General features: G+C 39.7%; 1 protein-coding gene across 1 annotated transcript in view; it reads right to left on the reverse strand.

Annotated features, from left to right (window-relative positions):
• Window positions 1–16,979, reverse strand: part of atf6 (activating transcription factor 6) — a 40,399-nt gene extending 23,420 nt beyond the window's left edge. The window contains exons 1-7 of the mRNA XM_061825893.1: window positions 16,774–16,979; window positions 14,950–15,026; window positions 14,298–14,379; window positions 13,292–13,389; window positions 12,500–12,623; window positions 10,932–11,132; window positions 6,620–6,777 (exon numbers count right to left, since the gene is read on the reverse strand). Of these exons, the coding sequence (XP_061681877.1) occupies window positions 6,620–6,777; window positions 10,932–11,132; window positions 12,500–12,623; window positions 13,292–13,389; window positions 14,298–14,379; window positions 14,950–15,026; window positions 16,774–16,870 (837 nt within the window). The 5' untranslated portion in view covers window positions 16,871–16,979. The remainder of the gene's footprint in view (window positions 1–6,619; window positions 6,778–10,931; window positions 11,133–12,499; window positions 12,624–13,291; window positions 13,390–14,297; window positions 14,380–14,949; window positions 15,027–16,773) is intronic.
• Window positions 16,980–17,221: the final 242 nt, after the last annotated feature.

Below are 17,221 nucleotides of genomic sequence, written 5' to 3' on the forward strand. Positions count from 1 at the left end.
TAGCCTGTTTTAATGATGAGAAATAGTAGCTTATTGTATAAAAAGAAAAAAATGGAAAGAGGAAAAAAGATGGTTTTCATGTGTTGGATGCACCTACATGTATACAAGAAAAACAATAGAATGCAAACTAATACAATGTTTTTTGTCTGTTGGGTGGCATAGTCAGTAATGTCAGGCGCTAGTCAGCTCGGCTGCTTAGTCTTGAGTGTAAGCATCTGCACCAGAGTTGTGCCCTACAGCAGTCCTTGGGTGCGCTCTCATTTTCTATTTGCGGGTTTGGGCCGTTTGTCCCCCACTGTGACTCTCTTTGTTCACATACGAGGACATTACAGTACCTGAAGTGCCCAATTTCTTTTCACCTTCCTGGGGCTGTAGGTGAATCTGAAGATCACTCATTAATTAAGAAGTACTTAATAAAAGTCAAGCTACCAATGTATTAAAGACTCCAGCTGCTGTTCCATGTACACTAAAAATTGAGGGTCACCTTGTCATCACAAACGTACAATTGTCGACATTTTCTTGGAACAAAGCATTCCTAATAGGCTTGTGTAATGAGCCACGTGCTGCTTAGTCATGTCCAAAGACAAACACAATTATCCGGTAACATGTTGCAGCCCACTGTGGTAAATTTCCATTACATTACTCATCCTCGGGGTGTTCGTGGTAAAGATGTGCGACAAAACAAAAGAGCGTGACATGAGCAGCAAGTTGGCTTGAAAGACGGAGACAACCATGCCAGTAAAAAGAAACAGGAGACAGAAGTCAGGGTGGATCACTCGGATTTGTTTACTACAAAATACAAGTGATGAGACGTGTCTAAGGGTTTATGTCACCCCTACACCTCCTTCAGTGCACATGATACAGGTTCTGCTGCAAACTATTTACATTAACATGCTTCGACGGCCTGTGAGGAAGGATTTGTTTGTGGAGCGTGTCATCCTTTTGAGAAATGATTTCCTATTAGAGACATGCAAACGTCTCCGATATGCAGGAGGCCAAGATTTGAGGTGCAGTTGAGACATTAGTAAAATTCAAAATCATACCTAAATTTTAAGACAGAAATATTCTAAAGTTAAACAAACCTTTTAAGTTCCAATAGTTGCTTGTAAATACACCATGCGTATTTAAAGATAACAATTGTGTTTTTTGCTGTATTTTGTCAATACAAAAAACCCAAAAAGTAATTATTTCACTGGCTAAAAGGGGGCACAGTGACAAACTTTGGGAAGTTAAGGCACCGGGAAGAGTCACTGCTTCCCGATTTTATACGAATTAGGGTGCCTTAATTTGAAAAAGCAGTTAAGCGTAAAAATAAATAAATAAATAAATAAAAGCTTGCGGTTCCGATTTCCCAACCGACCCTAAAAATCACCGGTGGGGGGGGGGGCCTTATCTAACAGGGGTGTAACGTGCAGTTAGTTAGCGAGCTAGCTATCCCTACTCCCTGTAAATGGAAATTCTCTTTAGATAGTCCACTAGTGTGGCATCATTAGAACATCCAGAGACAGTTTATTAATTTTTTTGAAAGTTGGACTTGACATCGAGCATGTGGACTGGACATTTTAGAGTACCTCGTTGCTAGCCATGTGTGTATGCGCTCACATCGCGAAGAGAAGGCTGAAGAGTGAGGGGAACATTTTTGGAAGAGTGATGGGAAAAAGTTTTTTTGTCAGTGTGCGCACATCATGGAGAGAAAGTGGAAGAGTGAAGGGAACATGTTTGGAAGAGTAAGGGGAACTTTAAATTATAATATATACACACACACACATACATAAATTGTCAGTTACCACAGTTCATCACCACATCTACAAATTTAGGTTAAAACTCCACCATGCAAAGCCAAAGCTATTCAGCAGTAAGACACAGCTTCTTGGCTTCACTGGGCCCGCTCACCCGAGAGTGACTGGTGCAAAATGCAAATGTATGCTGTGGTAAATTGAGTCCACATTTCAAGACCAAACCTACTACAATGCTAATAAATGTAAACAGACTCCCTGGCGTAAATTAAGATCTCAGGATAAATAGCCCTGGTGTTAGGTTATTTGGATCCTTGTATTTGTGTTCTGTCTCCTGAGAAACTCCTCAGTCTTCCAGCCTCGATTTGGGATTGTGCCACAAGAGTGAGCCTGGGAACGCTGCGGCTATGCAGTAACCAGGGAGCGGAGCGAAAGGTGAATGTCACCTTTGACACCACAATGATGGTGAGCTGGGCAAAAAAGTGGTTGAATTTTTGATGCTGAGAAAATGTTTAAGTGGAGTACCATGCTAACCATAGAAGCATTTAAAGTCTGCCCTTGAGTGGATTACATGCGTCTAGCTGCCACGTAGGGGACCAGCTGCTAACAGCTGTCAGGGGGTCATGCGGTCATAATGTGAAATTGTGCAGATGAAGTGTTCCCATTGGAGGAAAGCAAGTGTGTGACTAACCCAGCACAAGTGGAGAGGCCTCACTTAACAAGTTGAAGCAAACATGTCTTGACTTTACCGGAGGTTGGAAACCACCACGGTGGCCTGGGTGCGTATGCAGGTGAGATGTACAAAGAATTTAGAAACAAGAACTACAGTATATACTTTATTACAAGGGTTTGCGATGTGCAGATCGGATTTAATTCCTTTAATATGAGCTTTCATTTGCTTGAGCCACATTATCCCTTTTCATGGAAATTACAAATGGGTCAATATTGCCTTTAGCTCAAGTTATCTTTATTTTCTTTAGCTGGTGTGCCTCACTTGAAGTTCTCTGATATCACAAGGGGAAGTGTACCTCAATTTTTCAAACTTCACTTGATCACCTTTTCTTGATTCCTATGTTTAAATGTTTGGAAAAGATTGAGATGGTGCCGGGATATCTGCTTGATGCCTTCTGCATCATCAAGCATTATCTCGGCTATTCCTTGTGTCTGGGGGTCATTTTAGGACAATGGCAATTGGTCCTGGCAATTCCCAAGTTTTAAACGCAATGTTACACAGAATCTGTCTCATGCATGAGTTAACTCAAACAAAATGTGGCTTTTATGTGATTGCTGTCTTCCTCCAAATTATGGAAGCAACAGGTTTGTATTGTGTAAATCAGTAATTTCTTTGTTTGTCTTTCATTGACACTTCCAGTTCCAGACCTCCAAACTTTGTTTTGGGCTTGCGGTGCTCTCCCAAATGGTCCATAGTGGAAACCAACAGAGCTACTCTGAGCGCAAAACTCTTTTTTTAAATACCCACTACTATTACATTTGTTGCCAAAAGCGCACACAATCTGTTAGTGAGTGAACGCACAATTTAGCGGCTGCTATTTGGGATCTGATCAAATCAGGCTTTTAAAAAGAGCAAGATAGCCACGGCAATGGTTTATGATATCTATATTTTGACTCTTTTGGATGGGTGAGCGAGGGGGTGCACCAAATCTGTCAGGATGTTGATGGGGTGTGCAGTTTTAAACGTTAGGAAAAGACTGAAATAGAGACAGATAGCAGCTAGATTATTTTACTGGTTATAGTTTAACAATGAGATTGTGTGCAAGGGTGGGGGATAAGCCAAATCTGTCAGGATGATGTATGCTAGTTATTTTATGTCCGCTATTTTAAGTACATTTGCAAAAACTGAAAACAAAGTAAATGTACTACAATCTTGTTGAATTGCAACAGTCCATCCATCTAATTTCCAAGCCGCTTATGCTCAGATGGGTTGGGGGAGTGCTGGAGCCTATCCTGGCTAACTTCGGGCAAAAGGCGAATTACACCCTGAACAGTCAGTCACAGGCCACATAGACACCATTACTGAGAGGAAATTCATCCCACGCTCCACACACCAAACTCAAGCATGTGCACCACTATATCATCAATGGTATTATTTTTGCCATAAGTTCAATGTAATTACAGTTTATGGTTAATGTAGATCTGTGGTTCTTAAACCTTTGACACGACTTCAAAAAATACTTTGCTCTCCAAGTACCATCATAATGCCCAACTTTAAAATATAGTAGCATAGTAGTCCCAGGTGTTCCTAAAAATAACAGATTTTTATTCCTAAAAGGTACATTTAATATTTCTTTTCCACTGTACATTGTGTATTTTAAAAATGAAGTCTGCGCTTCTCAATATATGTTTAAAAATAACGTTCAAAATCATTAAATGGTGGGACGGTGATTCAGCTGGTAAAGCGTTGGCCTCGCAGCTCTGAGGACCCGGGTTCGATCCTAGCCCCTGCCTGTGTGGAGTTTGCATGTTTTGCCTGTGCCTGCGTGGGTTTTCTCCGGGCACTCCGGTTTCCTCCCACATCCCAAAAACCTGCAACATTAAATGGACGCGCGAAATTGCCCCTAGGCGTGATTGTGAGTGCGACTGTTGTCTGTCTCTACGTGCCCTGTGATTGGCTGGTAAGCAGTTCAGGGTGTCTCCCGCCTCCTGCCCGTCAACAGCTGGGATAGGCTCCAGCACTCCCCATGACCCTCATGAGGATAAGCAGCAAAATAAAATAGATGAATGGATGATTACATGTAAATATAACAAAATTGAAAGTTAAATACAGCTGAACTGTACTAAATAATACTGTACAGGATATATTTTTTAAAAGTTGTTCTTAAACATTACACACAGTTGGAATATTTCAGTGATTGTTCTGCTTACCACTACAGGGAGCCTGTCTACCACTGGTTGTCCTTGTACCACAAGTTGAAAATCACTGATGATTAATTGCACAGAAGCAATGTGATGAAAATATTCATCGATGCCACTTTTCATGTTGCTATTTATTCACCAAATTGTCAAAATGCTTCAATATGCCACACTAAGGTGGGTTAAAAAAAAAAAAAACTGGAGATATCGAGTTGCAACACACAAAACTATCAATCAAGACACACCCCTCAATACACTCCCGGGGTCTCCTCTAAATCCCCTAATCCAGAAAATGGAAGAATAGTTGAGGCTGATGACAAGTGTTTCATTCTAAGGCAGCCAAATCCTCTGGCTGTGCAGGAGCAGCATTACATAGCAGGGACCCAAACCCTGATGGCTGTTTACAGCTGTTGCAAATGCTTCATCGTGCACAACACCTGTCTGAAGCATCCAATCGTTGTCAGCAGTTTAACACCCGGGTTTATGTAACCTAACTATAGGTCAGAATAAAGTAACACATATATAAGATACTAACACCTGGCATGGTTAAGTTTATGCTTAACAGGCATGTGACATGAGATGCGATCCAGACCAGTGTGATGAATTTCAAGGTTGAACAGCTTCGCCAAAAGCATGATACGACCCGCACATGAATTTGATTATTTGACGTGCAATCACTGTAAATAGAATTCAAAGTGTGAGAACATCGCTTGAAAAAAAAAAAAAAAAGCTCTCTTTCTAACCTGACCTTTTTTTTTTTTATTCTACATGGACAAAGCAGTATCTGATTTGAGTCTGTCTAGTTACTGTCTATTGTAAACTTTACTAACATTTTATTATGATCAACAGGTTCAGACCATATTTCTTTTGGCCTCCGGGAGTTGTAAATTGCAGGGTCTGTGAAAAATGTATGACACTCATAATGGTTGGGCTGTATTTCAACAAGGTGGTACTATTTTAAACAATTTTACTGATGAAATGTCACAGTCTGCGCGGAATGTAAAAATGAAATCCAAAGTTTTTTCAGTTATTTGTATTTGGTTAAACAGTTTATCAACCATTTCTTTCCCTTTTGCCTAAAATAAAGATGCCTAAAGACAAGTAATTATTTCCCCATTTCTGAAATGACAACTTCATTATCCTAATCGTAGCGCCTTCTGAATAAGACACAAAGAGCTCTCCATGCAAGCGATTAATGCAACATCTTTGCAAAATGGACCCCAAGCCAAACACAACAGGAGAAAATAGCATGTGGAAACCCATCTCCCGGGGAAAAAAAGGTGACAAACAGAACTGTGAGAACATTTCTCAAATCATCAAAAGGTCAGACGAGAGCAAGCCATCACGAGCTGTGGCGCTGTGGACTGTAGCCCGAAACAACATTGAGGCTCTGTGTAACGGAGGCAAACAATCCGGAGAGGCAGTGAATGATTTGTAGTTGGAGTTTAAAGAGATGGATGCTCAAATTTATTATTTAAACCTACATGTTATAGTTGTTAAGTGTGTTACAAAAATTTTAGATTCCAGATGCGGCTCATAATCAAAAGTTACTACAGTATATGTCCTTGTCCAACAAATTACAGCGTTTTTCTTTCTTTTACATACATATTTTAAATGTAGTGGAGTACTGATTTCATTTAAAAAATGACTATGTATAAATGAATGCATCCTCTTATTATTTCCAACAAAAATTGTCCATAGATGTGAAAATAGTTATTTGTCTATATGCACCCTGGAACTGACTGGCAACCAGTGCAGTGTACCTCGTCTCTCGCACCAGAGTCACTTGGGATAGAGTCCAGCTAAGCCACAACGCTAACAGGGGTATGGAAAAATAGATAGATGGAGTCAGCTCTGTGTTGGGGTCAAGTGGGTGTGCCATTGTTTTCACTGGCATTGACGCAGTTATGCTTGTACTCTACCTAGCAACAACTGTCAAATGTCACATTGTTGTGTCAGGCACGGAACGCAGCATTTCCACTCCACCCAAGTGTTAAAACCCATTAACTCACGTCGTCATCCGAAGAAGGGCTTCGAAGCGTGACCACCGGCGGTGCGACGACAGGCCTGTCCTGGCCCAGTGCCGGCATGGGGACAACGCTGCCAGTGACAGCCTGGGGGGTATTGATGTGTAGCAACTGGCTTGGTTGCGACAACACAATGGACCGGCCTGGATTAAGAGGAAAAAAAAAAACGTTACGATACTGTGTAGTTAAGAAACAAACTTAAAATATGACACATATTGACACTTATTAGTATTTTTTTTAAATCAGTTAATTCAAGTATTTTAGAGTATTGTCACAGTACAATGAACATCAAAGAAGCATTGTAATTTTTGGGGGTGTTTTTAGCCCTGTTTAGCGACACAAATATAGTGATACCCTGAGATTGTGATTGCCCCAATTTACAACACTTTGCAGTTGTGAACCACCACTTTGTCAATTTCTTGCTTTATGTGGAAAACCAACATTTGAATTAATAGCGGCGACCATGTTTTGTTCCTGTTTTCTTTGCCTCCAATTCCATTATTTTGTCTCCACAGTCACCTTTGAGAGTGCTGGTGAGCTACTTCCCTGTCGCAATTATTGCCATGTTATTTAACACACCTTCTGACACAGAAGTAAGGTGCCAGATTTATCCGTCCAAAAGTTCTATTAAGTACTGCAGGGTTTTTCCTCCATTTCTATTTCTCTATCTAGTGCTGGTTAGAGTTCAAGGTTTTTTTTTGTCATCCACACACATAGATTTTGTTTCTCTTTTGAGTGACGTTTTCCTAATGTAGGCCATTAGGTCTTATTTCATTTCACCGAGGTAACTTATTTAATCTGTTGCTGTGTCCACCTCCTTAAAGTTCGTCTTAGTCAACTATTATTTTCATGATGACCTTTTGTCTTTTGCCTTTGCCTTGTGTCTCTGTGTTGTGTTTCACACTTGCATGCTCCCTTGCTTGTGAATAAAGTCCACCTAACTGCTCAAGAGTTGTGTCTGCTTTGGCATCCTCATTACAGTTGAAGTCAACTATTTCATAAAGACAACTGTCACTCGAGGGAAGTGGGGAAAAAATAAAGAATCAGTCACCAATGCTCTTTCTATTCATCCATTATCCAAACCGCGAATCCTCACAAGGGTCACAGGAGAACCAGAGCCTATCCCAGCTAGTTTTGGGCGAAAGGCGGACGACAGTCTGAACTGGTGACCAGTCAGTCGCAGGGCAGATATCAACACCATCAATGTGCGGGAATTGATCCCACGCTGCCCGCAGCAAAGTCAGGCGTGTTTACCACTACACCATCAGTGACTCTCTCCAATGTTGAGCCATCTAATGAAAGCCACAAGGAGCCAACCATAATAATGCAAAATGAAACCACTGGTAAGGAGCATGGAGAAAATGTTGAGGCTTAGCTACCGTGTGGTAAATGACCAACCTGAGCTGGAGTCACAGTAAAAAAACATATGTTATGTCTAATAAACGACTACTTACAATGTGACTGATTGGCGACCAGTCCCGGGCGCACCCTGCCTCTCGCCTAAACTAAAATAAACTGAGATAACTCAATCCAGCTCAACCACGATCCTAATGAGAAGCATCATAGAAAATGGCTGGGACAGATGGGAGGGGGCACATCACACAGTGTATTGGTACACCGCAAACATCAGCCATAATAACACAGTTGGATTAATAACTCTATTCATTATATTGGAACAAATGAGACCATAAATCTAAACCTATTGAAGTGCCAGCTGAATGTGAGAGGAAACGTTTCAATAATCTCAGACAAGATAAAGTCTTAACAGTTTTAAAGAGCCTCTGGCTTCAGATAGGGCACAGAACCTCCCTCGCTACAGGTGACCTCCATTAACCCCTCGCCTTTTAATGGTCCATAGTATGTGTACATGTGCAGGTGAAAGAGAAGGCTGATATCTTTAATCTGTTATGTTTTTTAACGACCACATCCCAAGTGGAGAGGTGTGGTAGTTTATGTGGAGCAGCACACATAAATGTACACTTGTGGCCACATTTTAAAAACAGAGGTTACGTGTGTCAAGAGCATAAACCAGCAATGTCACAAAAAAAAGCACAAAGTAGGAAGTAGCTCCACAGGCACACTGACTTCCATGAATCACAACAAAGTAACCCAGCAACTCTTAATACATAACACCCCATTAGAGCTAATCAAGAGTTAGCCAGCTCTGGTAATTAGTGTGTGTGTGTGTGTGTGTGTGGCTCCAAACACTTCGAAATTAAGAGCAATGAATATAAAAGCCTCAAGGGACAAGTGTGTTCTTTTGATAAAGTACATTACGCCCAAAGCCAGACAATATGAGAACATTATTGTTATTTTTCTGATTGATGCAAATAGCTCAACTATGAGAATATGCAAAAGAACTTGTTAAAACAAAGAGCAGGCAACTGGAGACTTCGATCTCGGGTGCAAAGGTTTCATGTATCAGACTTGGCCAACTGTAGCCTCCGCTATTTCTGATAAGAAGAGCCAAGTTCAAATTCAGTTGCAAGAAAAGGTTCGTACTGTATACACTCCGCCAACTTGGATGAGTACTATTTACATTGGCCAAGGTGTTGAAGATGTAACACATATCGTGGACCAGTGCGGTAAATCAGGAAAAGGAAAATGGATGCTATAGATATGCATGAACTTTATCAGCAACATGAAGGTCTTACTGAGAAATGAATGGAAATGTTGTTTAATAACTGATAATTGCAAGACACTTGATTTTGATTTTTTTTGTTTAGATATACTTTACTCCTCCCATCAATTTTGTACACCCTTTGACCTCAGACTCGACCGATGATCTGGAATCTATTACAGCTGGCTTAAGATGAGAGATGCAGGAGACCAGGGGTGTCAAACTCGTTTTTGTCACGGGCCACATTATACATACGGTTCCCCTCGGAGGGCCATTATGACTGTCAAACCATAAAAATCTTTAAGCGGGTCTCATCAAATTTACATATGAAATTTATGAATTTGTTTTGGAATCAGAAATCGAGAATAATGGGTTTTTCAACTGTTGTTGTGTGGTAACACAAAAATGCTTGTAATATCTCAACATTATCATTTTTGATGTGAAAATTTGAAATTTTGGTACAGATTTGAACAAAAAACATCAAAGTTGATACATATGATTTGCCTTTGCGGGCCAGATCTGGCCCCCCGGGCCTTGAGTTTGTCACCTGTGCAGTAGACTCTTGGACTGATCACTAACCAATCACAGGGCACATAAAGACCATTCACTTCACATTCACACTAAAGGACAGTTTAGACTTTAATTAATCGAAGTAAAGCATTTTAGAAAGGTGTCCAAAACCCAGAGTACCCTGAGAAAACATTTAATCATGTTGTAATGTATTGATGAAAAAAGAAAGTAAATATAATGTATTTACAAAAAAATTAAATATGCATGTATGTGTGTGTGTGTGTATGCGTGTGTGTGTGTGTACAGGACAATGGGGCAGCTGCAAAGGACCAAGTTCAAATCCCAGCCTCGCTTGTGAGGAGGTTGCATGTTCTCCCCGTGCCTGCGTGGGTTTCTCTTGGCCCTCCAGTTTCCTCCCAGATCCCAAAAAACATGCATTAATTGGACACTCTAAATTGCCCCTCGGTGTGATTGTGAGTGCAACTGTTGTCTATTTCCATGTACCCTGCCATTGGCTGGCAACCGGTTTAGGGTGTACCCTCATCCACTCATTCCTGAGGTTGAGACATTTTTCTGCTGAGAAGCCTGAAATCAGGTCATTAGAATTTCTCAAGCTTATCTATGTCACTAGCAAAGATATGCGCAACACAAAAAAAACGTGTGCTCCCACAAGTGGGTGTTCTACATGGAGGCAACCAATCAGAGGGAAGGGACATATATGAACAAAGCGGGTACAAAACTGGGTCAAACAGAAGAACCAGTCAGTGTGACCTTTTCTGGATACTCGTATGACAAAACAACGACACAGTACATTTTTTCAAAATGAAATTGACACGTTTATATTCAGACCATGCTAGAGAGTCACTCACTTGAGGTCTAAATAGCCAAAACATGGGAACTTCAAATAAAGAAAGTCAACATGACATGACTTGATCGTTTAGAATGGTGCACTCTCAACTGTGAACCAACAGTACCCTCTGTTGGTTTCAGTACATAGTTTGCTCATGTGAAACAGATGTGGAATGAACACTGGGAATACAATTGATTTGTTTTTCTGTCAACAAACTCAAAAGTAAAAACATGTTAATGAATGTGGCTTTCCAAATAATAAAGACTTGTCTCATGCAAACCAGTGTGACAAAGAGTGTTGCAATTGTGTGCTCATACCTGGAGAGGGCGCTGGCTGTATGCTGATTGGAGCTTTGACCACAGGCAACATGGTGGTCTGTAAGGGCTGGATGATGATTGTCTTGGGCTGCAGGGGAGCAGCTGCGTGAGCCAAGGGTACAGCTGCAATCACTGGTTTGGGCTGGATGGAAACTTTAGCGCTCATCTGAATGGGCCTGTTGCTTAACTGCCCTGGTTTGGCTGTGTTTGTGTGGCAGGGAAAGAGAGAAAAGAACATGATCGATATTTCTTCCAAATATAGTAAAGTAGGGATTTAAGTGATTCGTTTTATATACATCACAGTGGTCATAGCACAGACACGTGTGGTAGATACATTTTAGATTAAATAGTATTACAAAACAAATGTTTACAAATTAACATCTGATCGGTCTCCATATACCTAATTATGAATTAAATCACGACCTTAATGTATGTATGAGGTGAACTGTGGTTTTAATTGAAGTAGTATCAGCATTAACACCTGCACTCTGAGGACAACCACAACCACGTGGCCTATGAATAAGTTTGACATCCTCGACTTTTGATCATATGTTGTACAGTGGGGCAATAAAGTATTTATTTACACACCCACCAGTTGTGCAAGTTGTCCTACTTAAAAATATGAGTGAGGCCTGTAATTTTCATCATTGTTATACCTCACCTTTTGGAGTCATAATGACCCCCCCCCCCCAAAAAAAAAAAAAAAAAAATCCAGAAAATCACATCTCATTTTTAAAGACTTTATTTGCAAATTATGGTGGAAAATAAGTATTTCATCACCTACAAACAACATTTCTGGCTCTCACAGCTTCTTCTTTATGAGGCTACTCTGTCCTCCGATCATTATCTGTATTAATGGCACTTATTTCAAGTATTATGGTAACTTCATGGCAATGTTATTTTTTAAATAACTATTTGTGGTTAGACATTTACAGTACTACGTCAAGAGACACCCAACAAGGCAATGTAGAGTAAATGTCTTGCGGAACCGATCAATGATGTCAATGATCGGAATGGCAAATTATGATATTAAAGCCAATCAGCATAAAACGCTAATTATAGGCCAATACCGGTCAGACCTATCAGATCGGTGTAAAGTCTACAAAATAGCAGCAACAGTATGTGATTGTCAACAAACTGTATATAACAAAGTATTTAGATGAACTATTGTTATTGATCAAATACTTATTTTCCACCATCAATTGGTCATACATTTTTAAAAATCAAACTGTGATTTTCTGGATTTTTCCCCCGTCATTTTGTCTCTCATATGTGAGGTGTACCTATGATGAAAATTAGCAGCCTTTCATCTTTTTGAGTACACAATTGGTGGCTGACTAAATACTTTTTTGCCCAACTGTATGTGTAGTTAAGTACTGTATACTCCATATAGGAGAAGATGGAAAATAAAAGGACACTACATAGTGACAGACTTTGTGGTAGTTTTCCTGTTGTGAATCTCATCAAAGCAGTTACCCAGAGACTTTTTGTATAAAGACACGACTGTTATCATTTGTCCAGAACAACATTGCACGCTGAGCTAAGGGTTCTGACAGTGGGTTCCTCACCTCGTGCAGTCTGGCTGGTCCTTTTCAGTGCTTTCTTCACAGGGGGAGGGATTTCAGAAAACCCACTAGAGTCGGAGCACACAGACACTGGGGAAGCCTGAGACTGTGGGGACAAAGCGTCATCCTGCAGGGAGAATATGTGCGTTCACTTTCTGCAAAGGAAGTGTCCAAAAGATCCTTGCATGCATTATAGTCAGATAGTTAATTCCAAAAATGTGACCCAGAAGTATCTTGAATCACAAATGTCCCATCTTAAATTTTTTTCCATACAAGCAAAAACACGTTCGCACTCACATTCACACCTACGGGCAATTGAAGAGTCTTCAGTTAACCTATCCTAAAAAATATCAGTTTTGAAACGTCCTTATTGTGTCCTTTGATTGCATTCCAGTTGGCAGGTTTGGAGATATAACTTGACAAGGAAAAGACGGTCCATTTGACAGTGTGAAAACATCTGCTCTTTAAATTATGATAATGTGACAAAAACTGTCAACACTTTTTGAATGAAATGAAACAAAAAAGAGGCAAGGTCCCGCTTGGATATACGGTAAATGCAAAGCTGACAAAGTGTTTATGGATTTTGCTAATAAGTGTCTCTCAGGGGTGAAGCAAACACAAGTGTTCAGTAGATGCGTATCCGTCAGACGAGAGCATCTGTCCACATTTGTGTACCATCTGGATTTGTCCACGTATGTAAATCGGATGCAAGGTAGGGGAGAAGCGAGGGTCAAATTAAAAATGGAAAAGAAGAGTCCAAAGGAGAAAACTTAGGTGTGAAGGGCCTGGACTTACGTGTAAGGAGTAGGGGGACAGCGCCTCTGCAGCTGTGGGGGAGGGGACGGAGCTCACTGTGTGAGAAGGTGACAGGGAGTGTCTGCTCACCTCACCATCTGGATGCACAAGGACAAAGACACACAGGATGTTATGTTAGACAAGGTGTGAGCGCAACTAACATACTTCTTCGTTAGGACTCACCTCAAGCAACTAAGTTTAACAATATCCAACACCTGCTTTTCTTGGGAGTTAAATCAAAACAGACCCATGAACATCAACCTCGTAAGATTATTGAAGACACTTTAAAAGCGCAGTCTCCATAATTTCCAAGACTTTTGTTTCATTTTAGATATTGTAAAAACCTGCATTTATATGCGCTTTAACCTGCAACCACAAAACCTGAGCCAAGCAACATCATCCAATCAATTTCTTGAAACATGGGAAGGTTTGGTAAAAAGAGAATGTTTCGCATGGTCTTCAAAGAAAAACATTTTATCATGCTATCCCATTTGTACATGTACAAATCCTGACACTGGCAATCTTAAATTACATTGTCACTGCATATAAAACTCTGGGCCAAAGATGAGCAAAAATTGTATTTCAGATGTTAAAAGATTATTAGTCCAAAGCAAAAATGGTGAAGCAGCATTTAGCTATTATGCTGCACACAAATGGAATAAGTTGCCAACAGATGTGAGGTCAGCCCCAAGTGTGATGCTTTTAAATCCAGGTTGAAAGGTCCTTTTTTGTCATGCTTTTTAGAATATATCCACCTTTTGATCATATTACTTGCACTGTATGCGGTTTTAATTGTGTGGGTTTTTTTAATATTTTGTCATTTTTATTGTTTTTATCCCATTTTAAATGTTTTATCTCTGTGTTTTCAAATGCCTTTAGTCATGTAGAGCACATTGAGTTACCTCGTCTATGAAATGCGATATACAAATAAATTTGCTTTGGTTTATACCCCCGCCCACTTATGTACACGTAATACAATGAAGATGTGTCAGCATGTATGGTGTACCTGTGCAGGCGCCGTTTGTGTAATAGCCTTCAGTCCATTCAGGTATAGGAATATCAAAGGAAAGTTCTGGAGCCTCACAGGTCTGAAACACAAAAAGACATTTCTTACCTAAAAGCACTCCACTTGGTGCGTGCATGCATGCATGCATTGTATAGTCTGTAATTAAGATAAATACAACTGTTCTTTTGTACAAAAGACACGCATTACTTCTGAGCAAGCCAAACAGCTATTTATACCTACATTGTAAGTACGGAGGGATGCATTTTCATACTTTTGGTGTGCCTGCACTCACTTTGTTAGGTTAGGGCCCATGGTTAGAAAAAATAGTTTGGCAAAATACTACACACACAAAAGAAAACGGGATGACAAAATACAAGTTACTTTTACTTTCACACGTTATTGTGAGGATCGCTGCCGCCACCAATGGGTGGAAAGCCTGAAGCTCAAGCAAGTCAACATTTATGCAAGCAAGCCAAAACAAAGTCAAACAAATAGCGATGGGTTGTAATTTAAAAAAAAAAAAAGGAAACGAGGGCACCCAATTCAGACAGGTGATATGCAATTTAATGCTGATCCAACTCAGTAACAGTTATGGAGCTGCTTCATTGGCTCGCTGCTCTTTTGAAACTTAAATTTGAAATCAAACACTCACATAGTCAGGGTTCTGAAGAGCATTCAGCAAATCATCTGCATCCTCCAGGGAGTCAAGTTCATCAAAAAGACTGAAGTCTGGAGGAAAAAGAAAAACAGTTTACAGAGACTAACATTTATATTACATACACATACGAGGACAATATGCTTGTATTCAATAGTGTGGTGATGACAGAACCACAACTCAAACTTATGTGGCACAGGCAAGGTCACACTTGTCAGTATTCTGTATTATTTAGTATGAGAAGACTGCAGTGATATTTAAAGGCGTGAATGTACACTACAAAGTCTGCTTTAATGTAAATGTAATATGAAGAGACTCAGCCCCCATCTGTCAAAGTTACAAATAACAGTTTTTCCCCTACACTATGCATTAAACTTCTTTTAACACTTGCAATGACAGTGACTGATGTTAGAAAATATGACACATTAAATCACCTTCAGATAGCCTTCCTCCCCATTTCACAAATCAAATGATGTTTTTTTTCTTTTCTTTAGCTTTTGAAAGGTTTGGTATGCCGCATTGTACATCCTTTTCCTATGCAATAAAATAAACATACCTTTTCAACAGTTAGTACTGTTTAATATAAATATATCACTGTCATCTTAAACATTTGAAGTTCATTTTGTGGGGTTTTACATGTGTAGAAAATTCATCCGGGTGTTCTGATGTCAAAAAGCACATTGTGTTACATGTATCTGGGTTTTTAGTTTGCTTAAATGGCTTTTAAAGATATTGTGATGATAGCATATAATTGAAAGAATTTGCCATTCCCACTTTTGAAATTGTTCGGTACAAGATACGTTTTATGATGGCAACAACCGGACTGGGGAATTGATAATAGCAATTCAGTATTTAATTGGTTCCTTTGGGAAAATTGGTTTATGAACAGTTTAACTGGACTATTTAATGACCTCCCATTTGTATAACAGTGGGTCCGACGTCTCATAGGCTTCATTCCTACAAAGTACATTCAACATTGTTGCAAATTACAGTAAGTTTATACATTTTATAAACATCGATGCCAAACTTAAAATTATGATTTTTGGTGGTCAAATTATGACCAAATAAAAATGTAACGGTACTGCACACAAACTGAAAACCAACGTACATACAAATGGATACATGATTCGGAAAAATAATAATACTATAATATAGTAATATAAATAATGATAATATAAATAATAATAAATTCCAAAACAACTGAACTGCAGGTACCACACGTTGAGAATCACTGACGTAAAAAAAGCAAGGAAAGTACTCTTTATGAGCATATTTTAAAATACATCTACCGTAACTGCTTTACTGTCCTGTGTAACAAAACAAGGTGCAGCAAGAATTCCAATTTTTCCAATTTCGTAGTGGGGATTAAATGTGTAAACCGTTTATCCAATCAATAAAGTCACAAGTTAATTGACATATTTGATCGTAATGTCATAATTTGCACGTTGGTGACCCCCACTCCGAAACAAATACAATTATTAACATATGTGAATATACTAACATAGGCAGACAATTGGTCAGTATAACACTGTTTAACTAGCCAAGTACAAACGCACAAGAAAAACAAACAAGTTGTCCTTACTTGTTATTGCTTTCCGGCAAAAGCTATTACATCACCACGTCGTTTCCAGTTAGCTAATGCTAACACAGGTTTCATATGTGACACCGACGGGACGCTAACACAAGCGTTCCGTTTTAAATGAAATCCCATGTAAACGTTATTAGTACACTCGTGTTCATTTGTTTATAGTCTAAAGTAGATTGTAAGCAACATTATGTCTTCTCCAGCGGGTCTTGCTATCGAGGGAGATAAAAACTTACCCCACTCGCCTCCCTGGTCTATGGACAAGCCGGTTTGCGGGTTCATCATGAAACAATGCTTATTGTTATCCAAGTCTAATGCTAAGTCGAACGACATCTTCCATCAAATTCATCAGCAGGTTTAATGTCAGGACTCGTAATGAAGTGTGAGCAAACTGATGGTGAACATCAAACGAAAGCGACCGGAAGAGATGCCTTATTGATGACGTAGAAATTACACGTCTGACATAGTGAGCGACAACGGGAGCCAGGGTGGGACAAAAACCCTATAGGTAAATAAACGATCAAGTTGGCCACTGGGAGGCGGGGTGGCACCGCAAAGTGAAAATGAACGACATTTAACGTTATATTTTCCATCTTATTATAGGTCCACGATGAAATCCACAGAAACGAACTATTAGAACAATATTAACCGAATGAACAAGAACAACAACAACACAGACAAAAG

Source organism: Syngnathoides biaculeatus, chromosome 7 (assembly GCF_019802595.1).
Source record: "Syngnathoides biaculeatus isolate LvHL_M chromosome 7, ASM1980259v1, whole genome shotgun sequence".
In the NCBI taxonomy this organism is placed as follows: Eukaryota; Metazoa; Chordata; class Actinopteri; order Syngnathiformes; family Syngnathidae; genus Syngnathoides; species Syngnathoides biaculeatus.